At 33.0% G+C, this 12952-nt stretch overlaps 3 protein-coding genes across 3 annotated transcripts; all 3 read left to right on the top strand.

Moving 5' to 3' along the window:
- The first annotated feature begins 1032 nt into the window (after positions 1 to 1032).
- Positions 1033 to 3312, top strand: LOC128390381 (glutamic acid-rich protein-like). Its single transcript, XM_053350091.1, has 2 exons — positions 1033 to 1302; positions 1436 to 3312. The coding sequence occupies exons 1-2, from the start codon at positions 1295 to 1297 to the stop codon at positions 3051 to 3053; spliced, it is 1626 nt and encodes a 541-aa protein (XP_053206066.1). The 5' UTR covers positions 1033 to 1294; the 3' UTR covers positions 3054 to 3312.
- On the top strand, positions 3057 to 5035 carry LOC128390382 (claspin-like). The gene is made up of 3 exons (XM_053350092.1): positions 3057 to 3197; positions 3363 to 3425; positions 3500 to 5035. Exons 2-3 carry the CDS (start codon positions 3364 to 3366, stop codon positions 4815 to 4817), a joined length of 1380 nt encoding a protein of 459 aa, XP_053206067.1. The 5' UTR covers positions 3057 to 3197; position 3363; the 3' UTR covers positions 4818 to 5035.
- A 728-nt stretch (positions 5036 to 5763) lies between these two features.
- On the top strand, positions 5764 to 11238 carry LOC128390375 (general transcription factor 3C polypeptide 1-like). The gene is given in 5 exon segments (XM_053350086.1): positions 5764 to 5803; positions 6084 to 6494; positions 6589 to 7137; positions 7140 to 8162; positions 8241 to 11238. Coding segments are annotated over 5 exon segments (4932 nt in total). The 3' UTR covers positions 11150 to 11238.
- The last annotated feature ends 1714 nt before the right edge of the window (positions 11239 to 12952 follow it).

The following is a 12952-nucleotide window of genomic DNA, read 5'->3' as shown; positions in this document are numbered from 1 at the left end:
GTTTTTTTTTCTTTCAACAATTTAACGTTTCAAATAATCATGATTTAATTCAGTCAATTGGAAAGTAAATTAAGTTAAGGAAAGCGACAAGGTTTTTGTTTCTCTCTCCATTACTCAAACAATTAAACCCTAATTAGTGAACCATTTTGTCCAATTTTAAAACCGGATAACAATTAACATGGTTAATTGTAATCGCATCACTTGCTCAGGGTTAACAATAAGTATTTTCACTTTTCCCAATCTTTTCATACCTGTTTGTAAATTCATTCACAATTAACTCTAATTGTTTAATCCATTGATTGTAAAACACTTGATTCCTAATTTTGATATCATTATTTATATATTTATCTCGCATAACAATTTACATCTAATCAGATTTACGATCTTAAGATTACCTAAATCAATCATCCATTTTTTTGTTCTTATTATTCTGTTGATCTGACAATTTGATTAACGAGAATTAAAAGTCAATTTGATTTTCTTTTTTTGAGAAAAAATTATTTTCTTTTCGATTGTTGATCAAGACCATGAAGATGGATTAGATGATTAGATTATGATAATGATAATCAAAGTGACGACGACGACGACGATTATGACATGACGATTACAATGGTTTGAGAATTAATTTTGCTTCTTGATTGTTGTCACTTTTTTTTGTTATTCTTTTTGTCGATCGATCTTTTTTACCGTTAACCAAGACTACGATACACATATTGATGGGTTTGTCAAACGAGTTCATCTCTCTCTCTCTCTCTCTCTCTCTCTCTCTCTCCCATCTATCACTTAAATTTGTACAATCTATCAAATCTAATTGTTACCTGTGAGTCTATTCAAGCTTAATGTAATTCCCGTTGAATTATCAATGGATTTTTATGAGAAACTTGGAGGAAATGAAAAGAAATCATTTGAATTATTCTATACATCGTATATTGACCTGTTCAGGTTAAATAGTGCGTTGAACTTTACTCTCTGAAAGTGGTAGGAAATAAAAAGAAAGAGGAAATATTATAACAATTAAGATTATTTTTGAAGTTTATTTATTTTTATTCTTCGAAAAAAGCGCGTAATTTTGTTACCATGGAGATGGAATTGTGACTCACCAGGCGGCGATTATTTTGGCGCCAATCTAATGTTTACCTCGCTTTTTATTTTGAGTTTCTTGTTCATCTTTTTGACTACATTTTAATTTTTTAATTGTTTGGTGTAATTTTGATTATTGTTTTTAATTTTGTTGTTAATTTTTAATTTTTTCTTTCATCTCGAGACTCAATTTGCTCTAGGAAAAGTTGCCAAGATGAAAAGGTAAAGTTTATTTATTTTTGTGTTTTATTCTGTTCATTGTTTGTGTTTGTTTTGGTCTTTTGAGTGAAAATCTTATTAATTTTTTTATCTTCTCTTGTTTTGTTTTCTTTTTCTTTTTCTTTGATCATTATAGAAACTTTGAAGATTTTAAAAATGCTCCACAACCATTGTCTCTTAAACGATATAAATCTGATTTAGAATTTAATTTGTATCAAAAAGTTTTAAAATCTGTTCCCACAATAACAACAAGCCCGCCAGTTGTGACTCGTAATTTTTTCTCGCTCAAAGAGAAACTGTTCAACTCCATGAATGAAAATCGTAGAGAAAGATTCATTCATTATGAGTCTAAAAAGCTATTCTATGGAGAAGAAAGAGACGAGGAAGAAGAATTGGTTCTCAAAAAGGAGCAAGAAGAGATATTGATAGATGAACTTGAAGGAGTTGAAATAGAAGACGAAGAAAAAGAAACAAATGACCAAGATGGAGATGATGAGGATGAAGAAGAAGAAGAAGAGGAATATGAAGATGAAGATGAACTCGAGGAAGCGGACGAAGAAGATGAAGAAGAAGAAACTGATAAGCCTGAAAACTTCTTTCTTGACGAAGCTGAAGAAGACCATAATGATAAAGAAGTAAAAGATGAGGAAAAAGAAGACAAGAAATGGGAGAAAAATAATCGAAAAATAGAATCAAAAGATGACGAATGTAAAGCTGATTACAAAGATGAAAAATATGATGATGATTCAAATCATTCTGATGCCACCCAATCATCTTCAGAAAGTGTTAAATCAGAGGAACCCGAAGAGGAAACAATTGTGAAACCAAAGAGAAAAAGAATTCTGGAAACAATATCGGAGGAAAGCTCCGATGAAGAAGATTACTCCAAAATCAATGATGAAGATGAAATTAAAGATGAGAAGGAAGAAATTGACGAAAAAGAATCTCCAATAGACGATGCTCAAGCAGAAAAAAACGAAGCTGATGAAGATGAAGAAAAATTAGAAGACGAAGACGAAGAAGTCGAGGAGGAAGAAGAAGAAGCAGAAGAAAAAGGAGACGATGAAGACGAAGTAGAAGAGGTAGAAATGATCGATGGTGATGATTCAGATGATGAAGAAATCGAAATCGTTAAACCAAGAGATTTCTTCTTCAATGAAGCTGAAGTTTCAGGTTCTGACAGCTCAGATGACGAGGAAGAAGAAGACGAAATGATGAAAGAGCTGATTGATGAGAAAGCTGATGCTCTTGACTCCGAAGATCTGAGAAAAGATGTTGCTACAACTTATCAAAAAGAATTATTGAGAGATGATAAAAGACTTTTATTACAATTACAAGAACGATATTTGGAAGATGGTGACTTGCATTCTGACCAAAAAAGAGCTAAGAGATTCAAATGGAAAACTGCAGATTCAACTTGGCTTGATGATGCGAGAGATTCATCATCAGATGATGAAAATGCAGATGATGAGGATGACGAAGACGATGAAGCTGAAAATATTCCAGTATTCAAACTGAAGAATACGATCAACAATTCAACTAATTCCAATATTGAACCCAAGATCAATTTGAAGCTTCCTTTGATTCCAACAAAAAAATCGACCAACAAGTCAAGCACAATCAAAGATTTTCTCGTTCGAGACAAGAAACTTGTGGATATTTTATCAACAAAATCGAATGTGGATAAAAAAGTATTGGGATTAAAACGAATTAAACCAGGATCAACTAAAAGTCTATTCGATCTTTATAGATGATCAATTGAATCGATGTAACAAAAATCAACCCGAAGAAAAAGACGAAAACGGAATGTGTTATGGGAATTAAACTTGATTGTTATTCAGACTCAATTCACTTGGCACTTGTTGCTTTTCTCTCTCTGATTAGTTTCAATCATTCATGTAAATTCTTATTCTACTTTTACTTTTATTCTTGTTCAATTTGTAATAGTTAACTAGTTTCTAATCTTTTTCGAGCCGATTAAAAGTAGCGCTCGCTCAGTGCTAATCATTCATAGATTCTCGTGATTCTTATTCAGTCTTGTGTAAATATTTGTTTTCTTTCAGAATGTCTCGTGTTGGTCCAACTTTTATCCATTCAAAGGCGTCCAGTCTCCTTGAGAATCAAAGGTAAGATTTTGTGTTTTTCTTTTCGTTTTTTCTTTAGTCTCATCAAATATAATTTTTTCTATTTCTTTTCATAGGTTAACTTATATTGTTAATGATAATATTCAACTTCGTCCAGATCGTTTGGAACGATTGAATTTGGTCTCTGGTGTTACAGTCAATGGTTCTAATGGTGATGTTAAAGCAGAAGTGAAAACAGAGAAAAAAGAAAAGGAAAAGGAAAAAGAAAATAAAACCGAAACTAAGAAAGAGACCAAAAGCTCAAAGCGAACAACAAATCGACGTGGTAATGGTAACAAAAAGCAAAGTAAATTATCTGGTTTTGGATCTAAAATTCCGAAGAGCGAAAAAACCAATTCATCGGGTGATTCAGGATTCTCCATGGAATCTACACCCGATCCTTTCTCTGAGGAGGAGGAAGAAGAGAAATCACCTGTAAGTGTAAAAGAGGAAGAAATGGAATTCGATCCAAGTCCAGTCTCACCTCCATCATCTTCGGAAGAAAAGATTCCATCGGAAGATGAAAAACCTCGAGGAAAAGAAGATGATTCAGAAGATGAAGCCATCTTTATGGAAGAGGTAAAAAGAAAGTCTAAAAAAGAAAAAAGTAAAAAACGTAAACGTGTTCGAATTTATGATTCGGATGAGGGTGAAGATGAAAAAGCCATGGCTTTAAGAATTTTGGCTGGAGAAGATGGTGACAATTCCAAACATTCTAGTGTCGCTCGATCATCAATAGAAAGTAATAAAACAGAAGAACCCGAAATAGAACAGGTAGAAATGATCGATGGTGATGATTCAGATGATGAAGAAATCGTTAAACCAAGAGATTTCTTCTTCAATGAAGCTGAAGTTTCAGGTTCTGATAGCTCAGATGAAGAGGAAGAAGAAGACGAAATGCTTAAAGAGCTGATTGATGAGAAAGCTGATGCTCTTGATTACGAAAATTTAAGGAAAGACGTTGCTGCATCTTATCAAAAAGAACTATTGAGAGATGATAAAAGACTTTTATTACAATTACAAGAAAAATATTTGGAAGGTGGCGATGTACACTATGACCAAAAAAGAGTTAAGAGATTCAAATGGAAAACTGCTGCTTCAACTTGGCTTGATGATGCGAGAGATTCATCATCAGATGATGAAAATTCAGGTGATGAGGATGGCGAATACGAAGCTAAATGTGTGCCAGTTTTCAAACTAAAGAATACGATAACCAATGCAACTAATTCAAATATCGATTCAAAGATTAATTTGACGCTTTCTTCACTTCCAACAAAAATTAACCAACAAGTCGAGAACAGTACAAGATTTTCTCCTTCGAGACAAGAAACTTGTGGATATTTTATCAACAAAATCGAATGTGGATGCAAGCGTATCGAGATTAAAAAAAATTAAACCAGGATCAACTAAAAGTCTATGTTATCTTCTCAAATAATCCATTTTGTGGATCGAAAAACTTTAAAAAATCATCAATTAAACCTCATTTCTTTTCCATCACAATTCTATCATTGTAATCATCTTATTTCTGTAAAAATGTAAAACAATTTTCAATCACTATTTTATCACAATTAAAATATGCTCAGTAACCATCAACGAAAGTTATAAGCATTGAAATAATTTAAATCTTTTTTTCCAAGAAAAGTATAATTTGTCAATTATTTGGACCTTCGGAGATTAGAATTTGAGTTAATTTTAAACAATTTATTTACTTAGAAAAAAAATAAATCAGATTAATAGAAACAAGTTGCATCAATTATCGATCAGTTCGTTCAATTTCAAAGTTCATTAATAAATTGTTTATTAGATTAGTAGGTTTATATTTTTCTGAAGGGTTTGACATTTAGTTGATTGTGTTTTCTAAACTTGTTGTGGAAATAATTTTCTTGAATATTGGTGACTGTATTTTCGAGCTGTTTGAGCTTTTCTTCCTGTAATTTAAGGCCACTTTGGATCAGCTGAGTTATCGCTTGTTGAACATCAGTTTCGTTTGTTGGATCAACTTTTTCAGGGAAATCAAATTGTGAACATGAGATTGGATCTAAAGCTGATGTATTATTAATATTAACAATTTGTAGTCCAGCATTGGTCAAGATACGTACTAATTTACTAATACGAATGCGTTCATGGTCACCATACGATCGTATGTCGCAGACTAGGTCATTTCTGTGGACGTACGATTACTTTTAATTTCTCTCTCGAATGGGAGTCTCTATGTCTCTTTAGCACATCAGGTTCTTTCTCAATGTTTGCATCAAAATCGTGAATCGTAATTGTGATTAAAATGTTTCGAAAAAGAATGGAAAGTGTCTCCATCTAGTGTAGTCTTTATGAAATGTTCTCTATGGGTTTTGGTTTTAATTCATTTCCATTTCATTCTCATGGTTTGTTTTTAATTCCTTTCTGATCAATTGTTAATTTGTTTTTAAATTCGTTAAAGTTTTTTGTTTAAATGATTAGCATGTTAATTGGTGATTACTAGGATCAAATAATCAACAAGGTAATTAGATTTAATTTCTTTCTAAATGTTGATCAAGTGAAATTTAAATTTCTTTTTCTATATAACCTGTTAGCTAAAATATGGATGAATTTGTTTTTCTTTTGTGAATTAATGAATACAATTTAATACAAAGAATTTGCTTCAATTTTAATCTCGTTTAATAGTTATTTTCTTTGTTCTGTTTTTAGAAATGGACCTGGTTGGTACTGTTTTGGATGAGGTTGCCTTGGAAGGATTAGAAGGCATAACTCTATCCAGTTTATGGGTTCGTTTATCTGATACAAAATTTTCACTTAATCCTGATGATGAGAATGTTAGACAATTCATTTGGTTTCGTATAATTGTACCAAAAGCAGCCATTAAAGATGTACAACTGTTTCGCCTTCCACAACCTCGACCAACAATTCAACTCTACAATCGATACGATTACGTTAATTCAGATACAGGTGCTTGTATTGAAAATGATGATGTTCCCGAAGATGTTTATGGCACTGTGACACCAATTAGCGATGGAACTGTCCGTGGCTCGTGTACAACATTTGAAACCAGAGTCGATGTCACCAAAACTATTCTAGGTAAATACCTCTCTCAATTGAAAATCTGTGTACACAAAACGAATGGCGATATTAAGATTTACATTTGGTTTTCTTTTCTTTTCTTTTCTTGCAGAAAAAAACTTTTCTCTCAAGGAAATTTCCACCAAATATGGAGGAAAATTGGTTATTGTTGCTAGTCAGAAACTTCGAGAGTTTTCCCTGAGGATACCTTGTTTTGATCCTTGTCTACCTTTAACACCGATGCAATATTGTGTTCTTGAGAAAATTGGTCGAGCTCGAAAATATGGTGAAGTAACTGTTGGTAAAGAAGCATCAAAATATCGTGAATCGCCTAAAACATTATTCTATTATCGGAAAATTTTACTTCGACGAGGATTAATCAAGAAACAACAACACATCATTTCGATGAGACAAACTGGACAAAATAGAATCGGTTTAGTTTTAACTTTACCAAGATTTCATTTTATCCGGTTAATGCCTTTGGCAATCGCTGCTCTTAAGATTAATGATTTTCTACTAAAAGAGCCCGATTATTCATTTGATTTTTACGAACTGCAAGAAAAAGTTGGAATCAAGAAGAAACTGTACAAAGCCATGTTCTCAAATTATACAAAATATTTCTCAGTCCATGAATATAACGACGAAACTGATGCCGGTAAAAGGTTATCCGACGAAAAGTAAAATTGGTGAAAATTTTGGAACCTGATGCTGAATCAGATGATGACAATGATGGTGACGAAGATGGTGAAGATGGAGATAATGAGATTGAAGGTTATTCATTGAAAAAGATACGAAATTTTGCCATGTTTGCTAAATCTTTCGACCCAAAGAGACTTCGAGTTGATCGACAATTAACAACCCAAGCACTGGAAACAATTGACAATTGTACAAATCCGGATGGAATTAGTCTTCGTGAATTAGGTGAAACTTTACGTTTACCTAAACTGGAAATACGACAATTATCAAGAGTTTTAGAGCGAAATGGTGAAGTGACCACCATGATGACCGATCATGGTAAACAGAAGATTAAAAAGTATCAATCAATTCATCGAGTAGAACAAAGTAAAAAAAATCTTGACGAACTGGAAGGAATTTCTCTTGAATTTAGTTCCAATGAGACACTAACCTTTATGAAGAGAGCGAAAATAATCTTGGAAGCTTTGAGGAAGAACAAAATTTTCGACGAATTGATAACCTTTAAAAAGCTGATCAGTGCTGCAGAGAAAGATTCACCTTACACCATCGATAGAAAATCAATCAAAACAATTATCAATAAATTGGCCGTAAATGGTTACGTTAGGTACATTAAAACGCTTTTAACTTGTCAAGACAGAGAGCACAAGTTGGAAATTGTTTGCGATCCAAGTATCACGGCCAATAGTCCATTGGTACGAGATCGAATTGAGACCAATAAGTTCAGATTTTTTGGTGCCACTGGTGACGATTCTTACGTTAATCGAGTTAATAAAAAGACGAGAAGTTCAACAATTAGAAATGATTCTCATGAATCATTTGATTGTGAGTTGAAATATAAACCGTCGATTGCCAAACGTTATGGTTACGAGCCGAAGATGAAAAAATTGATGACATTATATAAATTCCTGTTCCATGTGATGTGTGTTGGAAAACAAGGAAATTATAAAGATTGGCGAGAATTTATTCCTAAATTAATTCTCGGTTCTCATGGTAATCATTAATTAACTGTTGTTAGCTCATGTCTATAACTAATTTATTATAATTTGTATTCTCATCTTTGATTTTTAGGTTGGTGTACATTAGGTGATATTATCCCGAGGATTCCGTTATCCATATTTGTTAAAATTGTTTTCATCAATTATGTTATACCAGAATTAGAAGATTACCTTAATGATCCTGATCGTCGTAATTTAACTCTAACTAAATTACCAGGTGATTTTCGTAAAAAATTGATGCACAAGAGGAAATACATTTTCAATATATTTGAAGAATTACATTCATTGAGTCATATGGGACTAGTGAAACTTGATTATATGGAATCATATCCAAAGGAAACCGCTAAAATTAGTATAATTACCACGACATCATTTATGGACTGTGGTACTGTGAAAGTTTATAATTTTAAAACTCTTGCTGATGTGGAAACTTTCAATGGTGATCTATCTTACCATTGTTCTCGAGCTGATTGTAATAATTGCTCACTTGATCCTCGACTGTTTGCCCATAATCAACGGAATTGGACCTATTCACCATCAATACGAAATCATCTTATGAGTGAAGTTATCACTCATTCAGGTCGATTAAGAACTAGTCTCGCTTATTCCCCAAGCGATAATAGAGCTCGATTAGAAGCCCTAAAATGTAAATATCCCAGTCGTAAAAGGTCATTTACTCATGTTGAGGAAACTTCGTTACCTTTGGCAATCGTTGGTGAAAACGGGTCAATAGAGGAAAATCATAATGAGACCTCCGTTAGTTTGGTACCACCGGCAAAAAAGATGAAGAAACAGTCAACTAAAGGAAAATCATCTTCTAAATCAACAACATTGATTGAGAAAGTTAAAGACCCTAAAAGATTATCAAGGCCCAAGAGAAAACGTCATCTTTTATACGATGAGACGGATATTAAAGCGATCGAATTGATGAAAAAACGTCGAGTCCAATGGAGTAAAGAGGAAGATTCATTTCTTCTCATGTGTCGAATTGCATCAATCTTATTAGATCCATCGTGTCCAACTTTTGTCTGTGTCTCTGGTAGTTTAATTCGCGACGAATTGCACAAATATTTGCCCGAAATTTCAATGGACAAAACAATTCGAGCCTGTCAACGTCGCCTTAACTATATGTTGAAAAAATCAAGAACCCGAGAAAATGTAATCGAATGGGTTTCCGATGTAAAACATGAAATCGATAGTCTAAACATTGGTCGTCCTTCAACACCCAAATCGGATACGAAAGCTTGGTCTGGTGCTTTTCTTAAATATCTTCACATTTTATTGACCAAATTCCAGGCTTACCATTTGAACCTTTCATCGGCCTCAACAACACAAATGACGCCAACCTATGAAACACTGGAACAATTAAAGGCCAATCATAAGATAATTGAATCTCACAGTTCAATTTTACCACAAAAACCTGATCTCTACACGGAACCAGAAAATATAGTTGATATTTGTGTTTCCGTTATTCAAAATGTAATCACGTCAACATTGATGTACAATGTTCACGTAGTCAACAGATCCACTGCGGTAAACAATTATTCACATACACTTTTTAAAATTTACCAATGTTATCCTGATGTACTCATACGAACGGTACTCGATCGACTTTCAAAGAATCGTATCATGACCAAAGTGAGGAAATGGGCCACTTCGACAAGCGCTACCGTTGCATTTAAAACTCGTGGACTTGCACCTTATAAGATATCACAAGCTTATCTTTTCAAATTGAAGACTAAATTTTGCATGGACACATTGACCATTCCTATTGAGGATAAAGTTCTCACATTTGAAGATAATGGTGTCCGTACTCAAGTTCCAATTATATCAAACCTTTTTACCACTAATTTGGCCACATTTAACATAACGATTCCCGATAATTTTGTCTTCATTGATAAAGGAAAACTGGAAAACCGTAATCGCGCTGAAATACCACAACCACTAAATTCACCTCCTTTAGCCTTACCATCACCTCAATGTTCAACATCTACTAATCTAGTGACAGATTCGCCATCAACTGCTCTTGTTGCGAAAACTTCAAATGAAAACGTTCGTGCTATATTTGAAGATCCCAAATTGGCTTCTCGATTTGCCTTATATTGTTTCCGAGAGAAACTTTTTGACGACACTTTTGTTAGTAAACAACATTGTCAAGATTATCTGGCAATTAAATCGTGTCCAGTTTTATGTACGAGTAAAGATATTACTTTGAATACCGATAAATTTATGGAGCTATTAAGTACTCATGAGGTGAAAAAAGCGGACACCAAATCTCCATGTAACAATATAATTCCAGATGAATATGTGGACCTTGTTAACTTTATTTCAAACTTTCAAGAAACCGGAGCAACGGAAGAGGATATTTACAACTTTTGTGACCAAAGTTGGCCTGAAGAAGCGATTACAAACTTGATCTCTATCGGTGAAATTTATGCTGTCGGTGTAATGAAATATCGTTTTGTTCACCAGTCTCATGTTTACCATTGGTTAGTTCATTCATATTCTAGTGGAACTGGATCAACGGAAGCGGACAGATCAAAAGCGATCTGTTTTATACCCAAACTATGGAAAGACGCATATGGAAATGTTCACAAGCCGATATTGTTTAATTATCTTTCCTTCGTCCTGGGAACACTTCTTCTTAAACCAGGAATCACGGAAGAAAAATTATTCATTGAATGTTCTGATATTTTACCTCCCGTTCAAGTGTTAGACATAATTAAACTTCTCGATTCGCTTGGTTGTATTGAAAAAATTAACATGATACAATCAAAATCGATAAGTTTATTTGACAATTCAGATGAACTTGATAATGAATATTATGAGAATTTAACATCAGAAACTATTCTTAATGAAATTGATCACAATTCAAATCAATCGATGAAAAAACAATCTAATTTAAAAAATGTTACCTTTTATAAAGCAACACCAATTTCATTTATTAATCTTTGTCAAGTGAAAGCAATTTTAAAAGTCTAACAAGAAACATATAAACTGTATAAATATATTATCAACAAGCTGCCAAGTGATAAACTGAATTAAATTACAACAACAATTTTACGAATTAATCACAATTCACAGAAAAAAAACTTCAACATCAACAAGCTCTCTCTCTCTCTCTCTCTCTTCCCATCTATCACTTAAATTTGTACAATCTATCAAATCTAATTGTTACCTGTGAGTCTATTCAAGCTTAATGTAATTCCCGTTGAATTATCAATGGATTTTTATGAGAAACTTGGAGGAAATGAAAAGAAATCATTTGAATTATTCTATACATCGTATATTGACCTGTTCAGGTTAAATAGTGCGTTGAACTTTACTCTCTGAAAGTGGTAGGAAATAAAAAGAAAGAGGAAATATTATAACAATTAAGATTCTTTTTGGTTTTTTATTTTTAGTCTTTGAAAAAACCGCGTAATTTTGCTACCATGGAGATGGAATTTTGACTCACCAGGCGGTGAGGTGATTCTTTAAGCGCCAATCTAATGTTTCCTTGCTTGGATACTTTGTGTTTCTTGTTCATCTTTTTCAAAAAGACTTTTTGATTATATTGTAATTTTTTTATTGTTTGGTGTAATTTTGATTATTGTTTTACTTTTGTGGTTTATTCTTAATTATCCTTTTATCTTGAGATTCAATTTTCTTAAGAAAAAGCTGCTAAGATGAAAAGGTAAAGTTTTTTGTGTTCATTGCTTGTGTTTGTTTTTTATCTTTTGGTGAAAATCTTTCTATTTTTGAAAATGTTCTTTTTTATTTACATTTTTGTTTTGTTTTCTTTTTCTTTTCTCAATGTAGAAACTTCAAAGATTATAAAAATGCTCCACAACCATTGTCTCTTAAACGATACAAGGCTGGTTTAGAATTTAATTTGAATCAAAAAGTCTTAAAATTTGTCCCCACAACAACAAGCCCGCCAGTTGTGACTCGTAATTTTTTTTCGGTCAAAGAGAAACTCTTCAACTCTATGAATGAAAATCTTAGGGAAAGATTCATTCATTATGAGTCTAAAAAGCTATTCTATGGAGAAGAAAGAGACGAGGAAGAAGAATTGATTTTGAAAAAGGAGCAAGAAAAAATAATTATAGATGACGAGGAAGAGGAAGAAAAAGAAAAGGAAGAAGAAGAAGAAGAAGAAGAAGAAGAAGAAAGAAGAAGAAGAAGAAACTGGCAAGGCTGAAAACGAGAAAGATGATAAAGGAGGTGACACAAAAAAATCACAAATATACGATGCTCCAGCTGGAGAAGACGAAGCTGATGAAAAAAAATTAGAAGAGGAAGACGAAGACGAAGAATTCGAGGAGGAAGAAGAACAAGAACAAGAACAAGGAGATGAAGACGAAGTAGAAGAGGTAGAAATGATCGATGGTGATGATTCAGATGATGAACAAATCGAAATCGTTAAACCAAGTTATTTTTTCTTCAATGAAGCTGAGGTTTCAGGTTCTGATAGCTCAGATGACGAGGAAGAAGAAGACGAAATGCTTAAAGAGCTGATTGATGAGAAAGCTGATGCTCTTGATTACGAAAATTTGAGAAAAGATGTTGCTGCATCTTATCAAAAAGAACTATTGAGAGATGATAAAAAACTCTTGTTACAATTACAAGAAAGGTATTTGGAAGATGGCGATTTACACTCTGACAGAAAAAGAGTTAAGAGATTCAAATGGAAAACTGCTGCTTCAACTTGGCTTGATGATGCTAGAGATTCATCATCAGATGATGAAAATTCAGATGACGAAGATGAACCTGAATGTATACCAGTTTTCAAACTGAAGAATA

The sequence above is a fragment of the Panonychus citri genome, unplaced genomic scaffold (assembly GCF_014898815.1).
Source record: "Panonychus citri isolate SS breed McGregor unplaced genomic scaffold, ASM1489881v1 Contig00119, whole genome shotgun sequence".
Taxonomy (NCBI): Eukaryota; Metazoa; Arthropoda; class Arachnida; order Trombidiformes; family Tetranychidae; genus Panonychus; species Panonychus citri.
The sequence above is the reverse complement of the archived record's forward strand: the minus strand, read 5'-3'. Positions and strand labels throughout refer to the sequence as shown.